This window comes from Protopterus annectens, chromosome 2.part2 (genome assembly GCF_019279795.1).
Source record: "Protopterus annectens isolate FY-2018-M chromosome 2.part2, PAN1.0, whole genome shotgun sequence".
NCBI classification, from domain to species: Eukaryota; Metazoa; Chordata; order Ceratodontiformes; family Protopteridae; genus Protopterus; species Protopterus annectens.
Genome location: NC_056730.1, coordinates 569,219,860 through 569,239,955, shown reverse-complemented (window position 1 = coordinate 569,239,955; position 20,096 = coordinate 569,219,860). Strand labels below are relative to the sequence as shown.

The 20,096-nt window shown below is 41.2% G+C and overlaps 1 protein-coding gene across 1 annotated transcript in view; it reads right to left on the bottom strand.

Annotated features, from left to right (window-relative positions):
* Positions 1-6,730: 6,730 nt before the first annotated feature.
* PRELID2 (PRELI domain containing 2) overlaps positions 6,731-20,096 on the bottom strand; it is a 1,431,605-nt gene continuing 1,418,239 nt past the window's right edge. Inside the window, exon 6 of the mRNA XM_044064028.1 lies at positions 6,731-7,870. Coding sequence (XP_043919963.1) covers positions 7,814-7,870 — 57 coding nt within the window. The 3' untranslated portion in view covers positions 6,731-7,813. The remainder of the gene's footprint in view (positions 7,871-20,096) is intronic.

Here is a 20,096-nt window from a genome sequence, read left to right as displayed (position 1 = left end):
AATTAGACAGGTGAAATTCTTGGTTACAGTCAGGATGTCCTATAGGGCTCTGTCTTACACCCTTACTTGTTTAGACTGTATATCTCAGACTTAACTTTTTCATCTGAGGTGTTCTGTCTATATGTAGATGACCTGAAATTGGGTAAACTGATTACATGCGTTACAGATAAGGCATGCCTGCAAAAGAACTTGACTAAATTGACCATTTGGGCCCAGGAAAATAATACGCTGATCTTCTTCTTCTTCTTCTTCTTCCGGCTTTTCCCGGTTAGGGGTCACCACAGCAGATCACCTGTTCCCTCATGATTGGCAGTGGAGTTTTATGGTGTCGAGTTCCCAGCCCGGCGCTCAACCTCACACACATGCACACACTCACACCTAGGGCCAATTTAGAGTGTCCGATCCAACTACAGCATGTCTTTGGGATGTGGGAGGAAGCCCACGTGACCACAGGGAGAACATGCAGACTCCACACAGAAGGCACCCCAGCCGAGAATCGAACCGGAGAACCTCTTGGTGTGAGGTGGCAACGCTACCCGCTGCACCACCACAGCCAAAGACATCAAAAACTAAGCATATGAGAATTGGAACACAGAAATTTAAAGGTGAATGTTTAATACAGCACACAGTGATGAAAACTGTACAATCATGTAAGGACCAGGGTATATGTGTAGATCCAGCAATTGGTTAATGATAGTTATAGAACTATAGGTTGTATAAAAAGATTTATAATGCCTAGGAAATCAGAAATGATGAAGTCATTGTTTATTAATTACATTACACTCAAAACTTGAATATAGAATAATATGGAAACCTTATAAGAAAACAAGCATTAGTAAACTGGACAGAGTACAGCAGAAGTATACCAAGAATATACATGGATGTGAAAATTTAAGTTATTATGAAAGACTAAAATATATGAACATGTACAGTGTCTCTTACAGATATCTAAAAGGAGATCTTGTTCGGGTATGTATGGTGTTTAGATACAATTATCTCTGAGAATGTTTAGGGTTATCAAAAATTACAGTTGTGTACACTTACCATAACTGTAGATGTTCGAGTGTATTCACTGTTGCAGTCATGACACATGGGTTATCTGCCTGCAGGTAGCCCTCAGATGGCCCGAATACCAGAGACTTAGTATTTCTGCATCGGTTGCTGTCACTCCAGGACTGACGTCAGGTCATCAGGGGTATAAAAACAGGCAGCCGATGCCATTACATCAGTTTTTCTTGCCCCAAATGTCAGGAGCCCCCAATTAGGGAGCTAAGTTATGGTGGAAAAAAACACCAACAGTAAAAACTAAATACCAACAGTAAGGGGTGAGTAATACATTTAGAGAAGTAGAGAGAGAGAGAGAGAGAGAGATATGGGGGCTGGAGGATGGGAAACCAGGACTGCAACAGTGAATACACTCGAATATCTACATTTATGGTAAGTGTACACAACTGTACTATGTTCTTTGTGTTTCACTGTTGCAGTCATCACACACGGGTTGATTCCCAAAGCTAAAAATGGGTGGAGGCAGTCAAGAAGAGATGGGTCTGGCTAGTATACCCTGCAGGACTGCTGTAGCAAAACCTGCCCTAGATTTGGAAAAGATAGGCAGGTGTTAATGCTTGGTGAAGGTATGAACAGAACTCCAGGTAGCAGCTTCCAGAATGTCCCTGGTAGGGACTCCCATGAGGAATGCTGCAGAGGTAGAGGTTGCCCTGGTGGAATGTGTTCAGACCCCCTGAGGGGTTGGTTTCCCATGGTGTTTGTAACAGAAATGGATACAGTGTGCTATCCATTTGGAAATAGTTTATTTAGATATGGCCTTGCCCTCTGCCCCAGCTGCAAAGCTGAGTAGTAGCTGGTCAGATATTCTGAAGGGCTTAGTCCTGTCAAGGTAGAATCTAAGCTGTCTGTGCATGTCTAAAGAGTGCAGGATCCTTTCCCTTTTATTCTGAGGATTGGGAAAGAAAGTTGGCAAATGGATAGATTGGTTGAGAGCTACACTGGACACCACTTTAGGCATAAAAGTAGGGTTAGTTCTGAGGGAGACCCTGTCAGCATGAAAAATAATGAAGTGTTCCACAGCCATAAGTGCTTGCAGCTCAGACACACTTCTAGCTGAAGTGATGGCCAGAAGCAAGGCTGCTTTCCAACAGAAGAATTTTAACTCTGCTGACGCTTGCAGGTTCAAAGGGGGGGGGGGGAGTGTGAGCTTTTCCAGTACAAAGTTAAGGTCCCAAGCCGGAGTGGGTGCTCTCCTTGGTGGCCTTAAATTGTTGGCCCCTCTCAAGAACTTATTGATGAGAGGGTGAGAGAAGAGAGGTGGCTCAGTGTTTTAATGAGCCGAGATGGCAGAGGCATGGATCTTAATGGAAGGGAAGGAAAGGCCTCTGTGGAGTAGCTCTGCTAGGTAATCCAGGATTAGAGGTAAGGAGGGCAGAGCAGTGTCTGCTCCTTTAGACTGAATCCAGGAACAATACCTTTTCCACTTATCAGCATAGGATTTCCTGGTACTGGGTCTTCTGGTTTCCAGAATGACGTCCTGTACCTGCTTGCTTAGGCTGGTCACTGGGTGAGAATTCAAGGAATAAGCCAAGCTGCAAGGTCCAGGGTTTGCAGTTGCAGATGCAGGATCTGTCCCTCCTGCTGAGTGAGGAGGGTTGGGATCTGCGGTAGATGCCATGGTGGCACCGGAGACAGGCTGCACGGTAGTGGGTACCAGTGCTGGCGTGGCCAGTCTGGAGCAATCAGGATTGCCCTTGGTCTGACCTGTCTTATCTTGAATAGTATTTTTGAAAGAAGAGGCAGGGGGGAAGGCATAAATTGAGAGGTTTACCCACTGGAAGAATAGGGTATCCACTTTCCATGCTCTGCTGTGTGGTGTCCTGGTGCAGAATTTGCTGATCTGGTGATTGTAGGGGGAGGCAAAAAGGTCTACCTCTGGTATCCCCCATTTCTGGGTTAATAGGCTGAAAGTGCTGGGATTTAATTGCCACTCATGTGGATCTAGGAGATTTCTGCTTAAGTCATCTGCCAGAGAGTTTTGCTTGCCTGACAGGAATTGAGCTTGCAGATGGATCTGCATGTCCAATGCCGTGTTCCACAGTGTCATGGCTAGCCTGCAGAGTGGGTAAGAGTGGATTCCCCCCTGCTTGTTGATGTACCGCATAACTGTGGTGTTGTCTGTTTTTATTAGGAGGGGTCCAGGTGAGAGAAGGGATCTGAAAGCTGTCAGAGTGTGCTGAGCAGCTAGCATCTCTTTTTGGTTGATGTGCAGATGAATTTGACTTGGGCTCCAGTGCCCCTGAATGCACTTGTCCCCCAGATGTGCCCCCCAGGCATAGTCTGATGCATCTGTGGTTAGGGTCTGGGTGGCATGGGGTTGTGTAAAGGGAAGCTCCTTGTTGTGGTTGCATGCTGCTGCCCACCAAAGAAACTCTATCCTTAGACAAGGTATGATAGGTATAGTGGTTTCCAGGTCCTGCGAATGTTGGCACCAAAGACATTTTAAGTACCACTGAAGTTTCCTCATATGCAGTCTGGCATATGGAATTAGTAGAATGCAAGAGGCCATGAACCCTAGAGCCTGCAGAATTTTCCTTGTGGATAGCTGGGTTCTGGTGGCCATTTCAGTGAAATAGCCTGTTAGATAGGCTTGTTTTTCTGGAGTAAGAAATGCCATCTGGGAGGCTGTGTCCAAGCTTTCTCCCAGGAATAAAATCTTTTGACTGGGTACTAGTTTTGATTTCTTTTCATTGATAGTGTACCCCAGGGAGGTTAGAAGGTTCTTTACAAATGTCAGGTGCTGCATCAGCTTTTCCTGACTGCCTGATTCAGGCAATCATCCTAGTAAAGGGTATATCTGAATGTTTCTCTGTCTGCAATAGGCAATGGCTGGAGCCAGGCTATTTGTGAAGACGCTGGGAGCAGTGGATAAGCCAAAGGGAAGTGCAGAGAACTGATATTGCATAGATCCTGCCCTGAAACATTGATATTTCCTGCCTGATTTCCTAATGGGGATGTGCAGATAGGCTTCTTTTAGATCTAGGGTGATTAGCCAGGCCTCTTTGGACAGCATAAGAAGAAGCTGCTGAAGGGTGAGCATTCTGAATTTGGGTACCACCAGGAAGGTGTTTAGAATGGAAAGATCTAGGATTGGGTGCCAAGTGCTCTCTTTTCTGGGTACCAGGAAAAGTCTGGAATAAAATCCTTGACCTATCTGTTCTACAAGAACAAGTTGAATTGCCCTTATGGACAGCAGGGATTGAACTTGGTTTTGTGCCTCTGTCCACTGGTTTGGAGGAAGGTCTGGGAACCCTTTCAGGGTTGGTGGTGTGTGGAAGTAAAATATGTATCCTTGGGATACAATGTTGAGGACCCATCAGTCTTTGATGATGGAGGTCCAGTTTTTTTGCATGGTGGGCAAGTTTTCCTCCTAGGAGCACAATCAATTGGGCAGAGGTGAGGAGTGGGGTTGACAAGTCATTGTGAATTCTTTCCGTAAGGAGGTGGCTTAGCACTCCCTGTTTTAGAAGTGGAGGTACTCCATTGCTTAGATCTCTGCATACCCCAAGACTGTAATCTGGGAGGGGGGTCTGTTTCCCTTAGGTCTAGTTTGAGATGGCTTTGATGGGGCTGGAGAGGGGCAATGCCTACTGAATCTTGGAGGCTGCACCTACAAAAAATCTTTGACTGTCTGCATAGACTTAGCTTTTTCTTCCATCTTTTTTAGAACCTCTTCTGCTTTGGTGCAAAACAAACTGTCTTTATTCAAAGGGGCATCTAGTAATTTTGATTTGACATGGTCTGGCAAGGTCTGTTCCTAAAGCAAAGCATGCCTTCTCAGTACAGAACCAGTGACTGCTGCCCTGCAAGATGCTTCTAGGGCGTTAAACCTACATTGCAAGGTATGCTTGCTGACTTGGCTTGCAGAATGCATAAGCTCCTGTAATTCTTTACTTTCTGCACAGTCTGTACAGGTAGATAATTTTTGCTTAATAAGTTCCATAATATGTTGCTGGTATTTCAGCATGTGACACTGGCAATTCAATGCACTAATGGCTAGAGCTGTTGAAATGTATACTTTTTACCCCATCTCTCTAAAGCTCAGAAATCCCTGTCTGAGGGGGGTGGGATTCTTAGCTGTAGTTGCCTTTATACCTTTAGGCCCTTGGGAAATGACCTCTGGGTCAGCACTAGGATTTTTGAAAAGAAATTTGTGATAGTCAGGAACTCTGTAGTACCTGTCTGGTTTCCTTGGAGCAAGGGCTAAAGTATCAGGAGTTAGACTGGATTCCATAAAGACATTATCCACAACATCCAGAACAGGAGGGATAGTTAAGGGTCTATGTTTTGGTAAATCTAAAAATCCTCTGCGTCTCTTTTTGGACTGAGGATAATCCTGGCATTCCCAGTGGAAATGCTCTCAAAGTATGAAGGGTTTCACCAAAAGAAAAATCCTCTGGAGGGGAAGCAGAGGGAATGGGTTCCTCTGCATCTGAATCCTCATAAGCAGATAAAGTCATGTTTTCATATTCAGAAACATCAGAGTCGTCGGACTCTTGGTCAGTTAAAGCTGCTGGGGACAAGTCCCTTTTTCTCTCAGCAGGGGAAGGCTGGCTTCCCCTAATCAGCATGATCAGGTCTTCTGCCATTTTAAGCATTTGAGATTGTGGCAAGGAAGAAGGTGCTTGAGACTGGGTCATCGTTTTTTTAGGCATAGCTCGTACTCTTGGTCTTAGAAACTCGGTAGTTTTAGACAAAATTGAAGACGCTAAAGAAGTCGTCGGTTTGTGTCGAGTACTGGTAATGCGAAGAACTTCCTCAGAAGCCAGTGCCTGCTCAGCAGCTCTGGACCCGTCCAAGGTAGAGACATCCACAGGTTCCATAGTCAAAGAAGACTCTTGCGACATAACGGACTCTGAAAGGGTCTCGGTAGCAGCCTGCGAATCCATCGAAGTGGGCATCAGGGGCTGCGAAAGCACCTCACTGAGCACCGGCAAACTGGCGACTAGCTTAACGGAAGCATAGTTGGCAGTTTTGGACCTGTATGGTCTGTCTCTGTCTTTATCCTTACTTTTTTTGGAAGATCGGTAGTCAGATGGCTTACCAAAGCCATTCCGGAATATGGAGATCGAGAGCGAAAGCATTTGGCGATAATAAGGGCCCGACAATGAATAGTTCGGGCATTGAACAAAGCACAAAACCGACAGGGAGGAACGTCATGGTCTGGGCCTAAACAGGTGATGAAGTAAGAATGGAAATCTCGGTGTGCTATTTGCTTTCCACAGGCGGGACAATTAACTTTTTCTGACATCGGTTAGAGCAAGAAAAAAGGATCCCCAATGGTACTTAGCTTTAGAAGACTTCAGGATGATTCAGTTTGGAAATGAAAACTCAGGTAGCAGCTGATCGCCACTCCTGCAAACTGCTTCTGCTTTGGGCTCCTTGACAAGAAAGATTGGTGTAATGGTGTCGGCTGCCTGTTTTTATACCCCTGACGACCTGACGTCAGTCCTAGAGTGACAGCAACTGACGCAGAAATACTAAGTCTCTAGCATTTGGGCCCACTGAGGGCTACCTGCAGGCAGATAACCCAAGTGTGATGACTACAACAGTGAAACACGAAGAACATGTACTAGAGAATCATCAGACAGCCTATGTAGAAGATTCTATAGGAATGAGAAGTGTATTAATTGGTTCTCTGACAAAGTAGCTGCTGCATGGAACAGACTATCAAATTACATTAAAGCAAGTACTAGTTTAGATATTTATAAGAACAGCCTGGACATTTGTTATGGCAACAAGTATTTTAGTATACTGCCAGGCTAGAAGGGCATTAATGTCCATGTTTGAAATATTTGTATGTATGTATGTACATTTTATTTGCAGTCTAATTTGGGAGATTGAAGGGATTATTGTGAGGCAATCTTGTGGACTATATCTGGTTTTGTTTGGTTCAATATTGCCAAGAGTTTGAACTGAAGTTGTAGATGGACTTTGCTGCCCATAGCCACATACTTGGTGTGGGAAAACGTTACTAATTTCAAGGTTTTTGCAGTTAGTCCATGAATGTGCAACAGAGAAGTCAGTAACCTTAATTAAGGGGGCGTGGGAGTAATGAGGGACTGTCTTCCTGTAAAAGTTTTCTTTCTATTCAATACTATTGTACAAATTCCTTTATACCAATGTAGCCGATAATTGTGGTTCACTTTCAGTGCTTGCAATGTGAAGTAATTTCTACTGCATCACAGAGCCTTTGGTAATATCCTCAGACCAAACATCAGTTATCATCTGAAAGAATATTAGCACATTTAGCGACATTTAGCGGACGCAGGTCAGAGATTAAACAAGTAGTCCAAGGACCTACTCCTTTTCAGAGAAAAGAGTAATACTGGGATTTTATAGTACATCAGCTAAATGTTTAAAAAAAAACTCTTGTTATTTCAGTGTATTTATGGTCTACCTTGGTAGGTATGGATAAAAAGTGTAGCTGGAGAACTGCTATGCTGTGCTACTTTAAGCTGATTTGCATACAGCTCTGATAAATTAGATACATTTGAATACAAAATTTTCAGCTCACATGATGAAATTAAAACTTGAATCTGTACTTAGGTGGCAAGATGGATACACTCTCATTTCAACATGACTAGAAAAGAAGTGGCCATTTTGAACTCTGAAAACAAAAAGTGCCATATTTTTTGTAGGTTACGTAATCCCCTTCTTGTGTTGCCACCTACATTTCAGACATAAAAGTAGCCTTTTCAATCAATATCTAGTAGCCATTTTCTTCCAGAATGGCTGAAGATCTTCTTTACGAAAATGGATGGCCCCATTTTTCTTGTAGAATTGTTTCCATTATTCTAATACTCTGAAATATATAAAAAAAAAAAAAAAAAAAAAAAAGATAATGTTAGCAAAAGCTAACAAGGAAATCAGTCCAACTGCTTAAGCTTGTTTCACAGATAACACTGTTGGCTTTATATATATATATATATATATATATATATATATATGTATCAATCACATGAAAGAAGAACAAGGGCATAAAATGCCTCAGTAGTTCAAGATTTTGCTTGAGAGCAGCATAAGGTGACTTACAACAAAACAACATTAAAACACCAAAAACAATAACTAAAGTCTGCAACTTTTGCAAACAAATAAGAATATATGCTAACTTTACCATACTGCATCCAGTTTGCCAGCATTAACATAGAATTAGATACTTTTTTACAAACAACAATGACCATAAATACGACGGGTTTTAACTGCTGTGTTTTAAGGCTTTCACCAAATGACAGTTTCCTTAAGTGCAGAGCAAGAGTTCTCAAAATGCAACATACTGAAGACCCCCTTTAGCTGATCACAATCCTTAGGCAACATGGTGCCCTATTCCAAGAGCTCCATGGCCCCCATCCTCCGCTGGCCATTGCTCCCCCATGCACATTACCTGGTGGTCTCCCCATCCAGATTACTTTTCCTTCTTTTTCTCACGGTTTGTATTACTGTTCTTTTTTTTTGTTTTTTTGTATTCATTCACTCATTCAACACATCCTAACTAAGCAAGACAGTACTCTGAGGTGCATTTTTGAGTTTTTTTAAAACAACCTGCGCATCCAATGATGGCCTGATTAAAATTCCTGATTAAGGAAAGAAGTTCAGTCTTACTCTTCAACTTTGCTTTTTACTGTGTCCTTTCAATATGCCCTAAATAACAATGACTACGATGTCTACTGCCAATCATTAGCGGACCGGAGTTTCACTGTGGCGACCCCTAACCGGGAAAAGCCGAAAAAAGAACGACAACACTGTAATAATAATGAAGGAAATAAAAGAATTAAGCAGGGGGTCTGGGGGCTGCTAGACCGTCTGAAGCCATGAAGTTATAGATACTCTGAGGTGCATTTTTCAACATTTTCATTCAATGATGGTTTCAACAAAAACAATGAAGAAAAAGAAAAGTTTAGTAGCATTTTTTATCTCAAGGAATAAATAAATAGTATCTAAGGCTTAATGCTCAAAAGATGACAAAACAGCAGTTCACTATAAGCTAAAAAAAAATACTTGCAAAGCTACATTACATAAATCCTACATTGGAAGAGAACCAGCCTCCCAACCCCCCCCCCCCCACCTATTAAAAAAAAAAAAAAAAAACACAATATTCACCCTCTGCACCATCCATGTTTGTTCCTCTGGTGTTAAACTGAGATGAAAGTAAAGGCACAAATGGCCACAGTCATACACTTCAAGATGCTACTATCTCTCTCTCACACACACACACACACACACACACACATATATATATATATATATATATATATATATATATATATATATATATATATATATATTCCATACATTTGGTCGAATTACACTTAGTCGAAAATGATACCAGGCATTGCACTTCACTGAAAGCTCACTTGGTCGAAGTTCATTTGGTCGAAAATGGAATATAGCCCCTGCCCCACTGCAGTGCAACCCTGGAGTGAGAATATTAAATAAGGGGGGGGTGTAATGGGGGGTTGTGGTGGGCGTAGCCCCCACATAATTTTAATGTATTCACTATTATAAGAAGGTATATCCATTAGAAATGCATTGATATATATATATATATATATATATATATATATATATCTTTAGTAAAAACTATTGGCATAATGTGGGGGGCTACACATATACAAAGCCTCTTCACCTCTATCCCCCAAATGTCAGTTATGGTTGGTATACCTCTCTGGTGGCAAAATGGGATGAAACTGAAAAAAACAGATACACCATGACATATTTCAACATGTTGCTGTCAGACATCTACACACAACGTGTCCCCTTACACTCCCCCAAAAGGCAGCTACCAGTGTATGCATGTGATGTTTGATTGTGAGGCAAGTGAAAACAAATACGAGCACAATAACTTACTCCTACACAGCAGTCTGCTCCTTTTTGACCTATAGTGACCCCTTATGCAAACCTATGACGTTTGTAAGGAAAGTTAAAGAAATAATGATCACACTGTCCGAAGACCAACACAAGCTACAGCAACGTAAGCAGACATCTGAAGTTTGGGAGGAGAATTAAACAAATAATGACATTGTCCCCAACCCCACACATTGACCTTCTCTGCACTCCTCTGAGCAGGGCTAGTTTTAAACTAGGTGGAGTTCAGGGAAGAGGCCACTACTAAGCCTGTGTCAAAATCCATTTATACAGCTGTGGTGTGTGAGGGCTGCCAGGCCCCGAGACGCTCTGAAAGCCTGGCTATTCTGTGATGAGTTTTAGACTTAATTTGTTTTTTTTGTTTTTTTTTTGAAAGAGGACTGTTGGACTGTTTAAAATAAGCAACTGATAACCCCATAACCCCACCAAACAGTTATAAGCACTTCTGAGTGCAGTTGGCCATGTAATGTATTTCACCTTTGCTCCACACAGTTTCCACATGTTAAAAATGACATAAATCACATTACTCCTGCAAATCCAGAATAATGAGCATACAACAGTGGACATATGCATTTTCCACCACAGATAGCCCCCTTGGGTGTATCTCAGATTTTCAGTTAAGTAGTCTGTCTTACCACATCCAAATCCAAATCCACACTACTTCTGCAAAGCCAGATAGTGACTGCTTATACTTAGCAAACAGAGTCAGTTACTTTCAACAGACAGCTTCAATGCTCACCCATCAGTTATAACTACACTGGTGTGCACTTCAGACAACTCTGATAAAAAATGCATGTCATTGTATTTTAACTTTGTTCCACGTAAACAAGTCACACATTGAAATATTCAAAGCTGCTTCAAGCAAATTACATTAATCCTGCCAATGCATACTAGTCCTACAAAAATTGACACTTACAGTTACATGGTCAGATACTTTCTAGAGATAGCTCCCATGCCCACCCAGCAATTATAGCTACATGTGCTATGTGCACTTTAGGTTTTTGAGGTTAATAACAAATTATGGTTGTGTATTGCATTTCAGCTTTGTTCCACTGAAACTGTAGTCACACATTAAAGAATTCCAGGTTACCTACCACAGATCACAGTACTCTTAGAAAGTCAAAATAATGAGCAAAGTGAAACTAAGTTATAGTTCCTCACAGACATGCCAGCATTCTTACATGTTATGCTAATTCACTTAATTAACAGAACAGGTTTTGCATCAATATGTATTTAAAAAGCAAATGAGAAGAAATCAGGAATGTTCTGCAAAACCTGGGACAGCTGAGAGATGTGGCTAGTCAGTTTTCCAAAATATCTGGTTGCCTCCCAGTGACGGTATTTAAAAAAACTTGCCTCGCTGTCACTGACAGAACAATGTTCTCTTTGCACTGCAGGTATTCCCTACACTTTCCAATTTGTTGACTTCTTGCTTCATCCCATCATGACTTACCCAACTCATTGTCTAGGTAGATCATGGGCTGGATGGTGCAGAAAGCCAACAAAGTTAATGGCCAAGTCTGCAACACTTCCTCTCTAAAGTGCTGAAGCTGCTGTATCTTCAAAAAGGGGCACTGTGTGCTGTGCATTTATTTATTCATTTTTTTAAGTACAGAAATGCCACTTTCTTTACTTTAAAAAAATAAATCAATAAATAGCTGAATAGCACGCCTACTAGACCAGTGCCCTAAGCAAAAACGATGGGCTTTTTCACGCTTCAGATGAATGAAGTAACATACATTAGTTAAAAAAGAACAGTTGCTTATGAACGTTTGGTATTACATACCAGGCTTCTTTGTATAAGGATTTCTTTTTTCAGCAAACTAGATAAAAATGAGTGAACTTGGCCTTTTTCTTGACTGCATTCCTCCATCATGAAGTGCAACATTCACTGACAAGAGTTTGTGGTGAATTACCTTCAATGGCCCAAGACTGAGGTAGAAGACGCAAGGATGCTAATAAGAGAAAAAAGTCTTCTAGATAAAGTGGATATGGTATAATGTTCTGAGAAAAGCTATGGTCTCCAAAAGAAATGGCAACTACACTGAGGTTAGTTCTGAAAATGATTCTCATGACCATAAACTTAAGTTGCAGTGGTTTTGGTTGCTTTGTACGACATACAAATATGCCCCTACACAAATGTTGACTGTTGCAGTTTCTGAACTTGGAAAACAAATTCAGATTTTTGTCACACCACAATATGGCATGAAATTCTGATGTCTTCCTGAAATAAAATTGCAACCAGGATTGGCTAACATATGAAGGTTAACTAAAACTACCAATGCACGGATAGCCATTGCCTTTACTATCAATGGTAATGTGAAAGTGATGTCAAAAATGCCTGTTTCGGTAAAGTTTCTGAAGGCAGTTTTGAATGCTTGGAGTCTCTGTGGTCCATCTGAATGAAAATTACATTTTTATTTTAATGGTACAGTGAACTCCATTCAGTGTCACTAAACCTAATTCTGCACTTCCCAGCATTAGCTGAATCAGAACTACCCTTCTATAAGCATCATGTTAAAATATCACACATCACATTTTCTAAACTTCTGCTGATGGTGCTTTGAATTTTAAAATTGTGCAGACATTCTTCACTGATTTCTAGCTGTGTGTCTTTGCAATGTACCTAGATATGTCAGATTGGGCTCTGAAGGAACTAATGCCATTTATTTCTGCTTATTTATGCAAGAAATCTCTTTGTGCAGTGGTGGCATTTAAATATAAATACAGAAAACAGATGTGAGGAGCACAGTGTACTCTGGATGACTGACAATTCCCAGCATTGCTAGGCTATTTTGCTTCCAAGCAGACATACCCTCCAAATCGTTAAGTACAATTTACAAGTTACACTTTTGTAAAGCTTTTTCAACAAGTCCATATTGCTTGCTAAGTACTTTTAACATTCTGATGTTATATTAGTAACACTATAACAGTGTAACGCTTCTGCACTAAGCCTTCGTTTAATGACCTTATGATGTCAAATATGTTATATTTCAGCTGATACTGTCACAAACTGGAACATTCAGACTGTTTGGTGGGCCACAAGTTAACTGCAGACCAAAAATGAAAACCAATGATGCAAAGAATTTCAGACTGTAGGCAGCGTCAAGCAATCTACTGCCAATTATTAGCAGACCGGAGTTCCACTGTGGCGACCCCTAACCGGGAGAAGCCGAAAGAAGAAAAAGAAGAAGAAGGCAGCGTCAAGCAAAAAACTTCATAGTCATACACTTTAACATCACTCAGACTGCTAATAATACCTTAATGTCTCATATTTGGGGAACAGGCAGGGAAATGGTGTGCAGGAGATCCAACAGTATGTTATACCCTTACATGTCAAACTAGGGAGGTCTCTGTATTTTGATTTTCCAGCAGAGCATCCAGGTAACTGGGACAATTTGTGCAAAACTGGGGTAAGGTAACCACAGCACTGACAAAACCAGCAATAATGTTGTGAAGCAGCTTTAGGTGCTGGAACTCAGCTCCAGTAACCCTGAACAAAAGGCACTGCATTAATCAAAACATGAGAACACTAAAGCATGAACTACTGCAGGATATTCTTTTACACACATAAGGTATTTAGTCCTAGTGGTATCCCTTACATAATGAAAAGGTAACCTAACCACATCAAATATCTGATATTTTATTATCAAGCCAGAGGCAGGACAATGTCTGGACTTTCTATCCCTTGGCAAGGACAGCCCAACGGTGCAAGCTAAAACAACTCAATGTTGCCTGTCATACAGTTATGCTGACCTGTTTCTGGGATAAAGTACAAATGAACAAAAAATACATACTTGGTCTAAAGAAAAGATTGAAGAAAGTCAGTGCAGTCACAAAAACGTCCTTCCCCAAGATGTTGCTACCTCATATGAGTTCATTATTATTAAATCTAGGGTAATGGTGGAAAAGCCACTAACATGGGGATTGTGGTGGGCTTTGATCTCCCTCAAAAATGATTGATTTCTATGATGTTTATAAGATTTAGTTTATATTTTTTTCTTACTTGATATAACTTACAAATCATTAGCTCCTTTGGACTGCCCAGTAGCCATTTAGAACCAACAAAGTACAGTTGTGTAAGTAAACGCACCATAACAGCAGATGTTTGAATGATCACTGCTGCAGTAGTCTTGGCTATATTGGTTATATACCATATAGGATATAAGAGCTGGATGGTTTCCAAAGTTTCAGCGCACCTTCCACACACCCAAACCATTACTCAGTTCAAACAGAGTTGAAGAAATAGAGTGGTGTGGGTGCCAAGCCCTTCACAGCTTTCATGCCAATTGAGAGAGAGGGACGCTAATGTTCTCAAAGGGTCAATGCTAGAAAACTAAAAATAAAAGCTCTCACCCTGACAACAAAAACATATCAAAGGAATGGGGGAGGGAGTGGCTACTGCAGCAATGATCATTCAAACATTAACTGTTATGGTAAGTTAACTTACACAACTGTAATATGTTCATCAATTGATGCACTTTGTGTGCTATGTTCACTTCTGCAATAGCCTTAGATATATGGCTAGACAACCATAGCCTGCACTGACTAGGAGGAGGTAGAATGAGGATCCAGGAGCCCCTGGAGAAGGGTACTAGCAAAGTGTGCTCTAGACCTGCAGAAAGGATCTAGTTTCCAGTGCTTTGTAGATGTGTACACAGAGGTCCAAGTTGCTGCTTCAAGAATATTTCTAGAATGCAATCCTTTTCAAAATGCCACCGATGAAGCCAATGCCCTGAAAGGGTGAACCTTAACAGGAATTGCCTTGTGGTGGTGGGTATAACAAAAGGTAATAGCATAAGACAACCATTTGGAAATAGTCTGCTTTGACACTGATTGCCCCTTTTTCTTACCTTCATCAGAAATAAGTAACTGATTAGAATTTCTGAAGATTTTAGTTCTGTCAAGATAAAAACCTGAGTCGTTTATGAACATCAAACACAGAATCTTTACTTCTTCAGTTTTAGGTTCTGGAAAGAAGACAGTGAGATGGATATCTTGGTTCAAAGTAAACTCAGATACTACTTTAGGCATAAAGGAAGGATCACTTCTTAAGAAAACCTTATATCTGTGTAAAATTAAATAAGGCTGACCCACCATAAGAGCTTGCAACTCAGATACTCTTTTTAGAGAAGTCAGAGGAATCAGAAAAAAATTTCATGTTAAAAACCTCAAATCAGTATGATGCGCTAGTTCAAATGAAGCAATTCTTCCAAAACAAAGTTAAGATCCCATGTAGAAGTCACTAGTTGTCTATGAGGCATGGTATTTAACACCCCTTTCAAATACATTTTAACATGGGAATGCAATGAAAGACAAGGAACCATGTGCAGGCACGCTGAAAATGGCCAATAAGTGTACTGTAATAGAACAGTAAGAATGGCCAGAAAAAAAGTAACTCAGATATTACAGAACCAGAAAAATACTAACCTTAAAAGGGTCCTTCTTCTTCTCTTAGCACCAACTAGAAAATCTTTTCCATTTGTAATTATATGTTTTCCTTGTTGAAGGTTCTCTTGCCTTAACACCTGCTGCACGTTCTCTGAAAAAAAGGTGCACAACAGCTACTAAAACTTTCTTCATCCAGGCAGTTAAAGTTGTTTCAAGCTGGAATGTATCAAATAACTCCTGTCTTGTGTGGTTAGGTAGTCTGTGAGGATGCTTATGGCACTTGCCCTTGGCCACTTCAACAAAAACGGAGAACCAATGCTGCCTTGGTCAAAATGGAGTTACCACAATGATCTCTGGAGTCCTAATGAACCTTCAGAATGATTCTGGATATCAGAGAAAGTGGTGGAAAAGCATTCCTGTCCAAGGAAATGAGAATGTATCTGTCTTCCAGGCCTTCTGACATGGAATCCAGAAGCAGAACTTTGCCAGTTGACTGTTGTGAATGGAGGCAAATATATCTACCTAAGGTGTTCCTCAGAGCTGGTCAAATCCTGGAAGATCCCATGATTCAATTTCCATTTGCAAGGGTCTGTCTTGGTCCTGTTCAGTTTGTCTGCCACAAAATTTTGCTTTGAAGGAATGTAATATGCCTGTATAGTGAGACTGTGCTGAAAAGCTATACCACAGGATACCATAGCTAGTCTGCACAAAGGGTAAGATCTGGTTCCCCCATTTGTTTATGTATGACATTATTGTTGTGTTGTATATAAGCATTTGTATTGGTACTGGGAACCACAGATGACTGAGAGAGACCAGGGCATTTATTACTGGCAGCCTGTCTTTTACATGTATGTGTTTTGGTCTAACTTTTTTGTCCAAAGACTCTGCACTTTAACTACCATAAACACTGTCGCTTGTCCAGTCAGGATAAAACAGACAAACAGTTGTGGGTTTGGTTCAAGCAGCTTTATTATATACAAACACATCAGGATTGAGGCTTAGTAACTTAAACTTAAGTAAAGTTATAAACGGACTGAATACCGCACTCACACGTTAACACTCTGGCTGTTCAAAATGGCACTGTTCCCTGCACGTGCTCTCTATTTACATGCACGTGCCCTCAACTTTGAAATGCTTCTTAAAGTTACAACACACGCTGTGTTCTACAAACACTGCTTCCCAAGCAAAGTTTGAGGTGTCTTTTTTTATCGACTGAGTTGGAGCTTGATGGGAAAATGGAAGACTAGGGTTCAGATAAAACTAGTCTCTCTAAAAATTAAGTTGCTTTTTCACAAATCCCAAAACAGGAATCTGAAATGTCAAGGGGATGTAGACATTGGGACCATAAAGATTTAAGTACCACTGAATTTTCTACATGTGGACTCTGGCTAAAGGAATCATGGATACCACACATTCTAATAGCATACAAAATTCCCTTGATGGGGACTTCTGGCTCAGAAGAATGATATGTAGATCTAATTTTTCCTATGGACAAATGCTCTTTGAACTAATGTACCTAGCAGACATTCCAGATAAACAATCTTGTGGGAAAAAGTCAACCAAAACCTTGGAATGTTCTAAACCTCACTTTGTGAAGGAGATCTCTGATCTGAGAGATTCCTAACACTTTGAAAAATACTCTGCAAAGATAAGCAAGTCATCTAAATAAGTAAAACTATGAACAGCTTGCAGCCTGCAATAGGCTATCACTGATGCTACACACTTTACCCTTGGAACAGTGGATAACCCAAGAGGAAATAACTGAAAATGTGATCCAGACACAGTGCTGTAGGAATGTGATAATAAGCATCCTTTAAATCTGGGCTAACTACAAAACTTATGTGGGGAATGAGAGGCAGCAGGCCATGAAGGAATAATATTTTGAAATTTTCAAAACATTCCAGAAAGGAAAGATCTAAGACTAGTCTCCAAAAAGGTTCTTTCTTTGGTACAAGAAACATTTTTAAATAAAAACTTTCTCAGATTCTGAAAAAGAGGGACAGCCTCTTATCACCCTCTGAGTTAGCAGATGTTGAATGACAGGAATGAAAAAAAGAAGTGTAATCTATCAAATGTGAAGGAATATCCTGGAAAGGAGGTACAGAATCCCACTGCCATCTGTATCCCTGATGAATCACTCTCACAACCTATTTGTCTGAGACTGTTTCCAAAGAGAGGAATGGTCAGTCATATTTTGGGTGAGAATTAGAGATTTACCAGGATGGAGGGTGTGGGGCATTCTGCAGCTAGTCGTTCAGACTTGTTAAACTGTTCTTGTTTCTGGAGGGAGATACTCCTTTCTTTTTGGAGCCCACTTACCATTCATTACTTTTTAAGTCTGCTTACTAAAAGCTTACTGTGTTTGCTTACTTTGCTTTTTATAGAAGGGTGCAGACGTAATTGTAAAACCCTTGGCAAATTTGGAGAACGAAGGCCGAAAAATCAGAGAAACCTCCTGAACCAACTCCCCTTTCATCACAATTTTTAAGGATCTCTGCAGTAGACTGTCAAAACACAAAATCTCTATCTAAGAATTCAAAAATGTCAGCTTTTTACATCCTCGGGAAGGTTTTGTGTATGCAAAACTTCTCATAATTCCAGTAGCAACAGCTCTGGAAAGCTGCCTCAGATGATAAGCGCACTTCAAAGTCTGTTTAATCACTTGAGACACCTAAGCAATAAAATTACGCCAAGATAATTTTTTTCTTAAATGAGGGAAAAAAGCCACAATGTCCCTCATATTCTCAAAAGAAGCATAAAAAGAAGTTATGTATTCACCATAACGTTCCATCTGAGTAGTTCTACTTCATTTGTCTTCAACCTGTGGGTTACGGATCCGTATCGGATCCAAGACGGCAGTTTCACCAGCATCTGATCCAAGCTCCAAGCTCCTCCCCTTACCCATAATACCCCTCCATCTCCTTCCTTCCCTCAGATCAAGTTTGCTGCACTATCCACCTAAGCCCAACCCAATAAGACCTTATCACAACAGTTTATATATAAACCTAACAGTAAGAACAGGAGAGCCGCAGAGGCATTCTCCCCTATCTACCAGAGTAATAAAACATAAGGTCAGGGGGAAGGAGGGAGGGACGGCTGAAGACAAATGAAGTAGAACTACTCAGATGGAACATTACGGTGAGTACATAACTTCTTTATCTGAAGTAGTTTACTTCATTTGCTCTTCAACCTGTGGGACAGAGTCCCCAGCTACTAAATACCTGGGTGGCCCTCATGGATGGATATTCCGGAGCACCTCAGAGCCAAAGGATGCTCTCCCTCTGGATATCATGTCCAGTTTATAGTGAGAAATGAAGGTATGCGATGAGGACCAAGTAGCTGCAACAAATATCATCCAGAGATACCCTGGACCAAAAAGCTGTCGAGGTAGCCATAGATCTGGTAGAATGTACTTTTACTTGACCCGGAGGTGAAATACCCTTGTTTTTGTATACCTGAGGGATACAAACAGAGATTCATCAAGCCAAAATTACCTTGGAGATTGGTTTGCCCAGAAAGGGTTTAGAGTAAGACACAAATAACCGGTTGGACTTGCGAAAGGTCTTAGTTTGGTGTCTAGGAACGTCTAACAAGTGCAATTTATATTCACCCCTTTTCTGAAAATTTGGGAAGAAGACATGTAAATTAATCGTCTGGTTGATATTAGTCTCAGAAGCCACCTTGGGGAGAAAGGATGGATTGGTACGATGTGACACCCTGTCCTTATGGAAGACCATATATGGAGCTTTGATACAAAACGCTTGGAGTTCTGAAACCCTCCTAGCCGAGGTGATGGCTACTAAGAAGGCCGTTTTCCAAGATATAAATTTTAGGTCTACTGACGCAGCCTGCAAAACCAAAGTCAGATCCCAAGGAGGGGTAGGATCCATCACCAGGGGTCTTAAAAGAAAGGTACCCTTAAGGAAGGATTAACAAAGTTTAGAGGATGCTAAAGAAACCCTGTTCTCCCCAATATGAAAATTGGAAATGGCAGCCAATTGAACTGTCACCGTAGAATAGCTAGCACTCTGATGAAATATATATGCCAAGAAATCCATCACCGCTGGGACAGGAGCCATGAAATATCCAGATCTCATTGAGAAGCCCAGATGGAAAAATGCTTCCATTTACTGTGGTAAAGCTTCCTGGTAGACTACTTGTGAGCTGCCACCAGAATAGTCTTAACCGGAGAAGATAAACTGAGAGTCCTAGCTATCATAGGAACTGGAGCACCCAAGCAGTAAGCTTTAGACTGACCAGATTTGGATGTGTAACCTCTGAGGGGTGAGAGATGAGATCCGGAATTGGCTCTAAGATCCATGAAGGAGCTAGAAGATGAGACCAGGGGAAGGGCAACCATACTTGGCGAGCCAGAACGGGGCAATGAGGATCAATTTGCTCCCCAGCATGTGAGCCTTCTGGAGGAATTTCGAAATAAGAGGTAATGGGGAGTAAGCATAGAGAAGACTGGGAAGCCAAACATGAACTAGAGCATCTCTGGGGGACTCCCCCTGCGGGGGGAGTTCAGAGCAAATAATTAGCTGCATTTCTCGTTGGAAGGAGATGCGAAGAGATCGCAGCAAGGCCAACCCCACTCAAGGAAGATCTGTTCCACCACTGAAGGATTCAGAGACCACTGTAAGATATCAGAATAGTCCTGCTCAGTTTGTCCACCAGTATGTTGGACCGTCCCGGAATGTGCGTTGCTACCAGAAACCAGCTGGTGGAGATCGCCCATTTTTACACTCTCATGGCCTCACGACAGAGGGGATAAG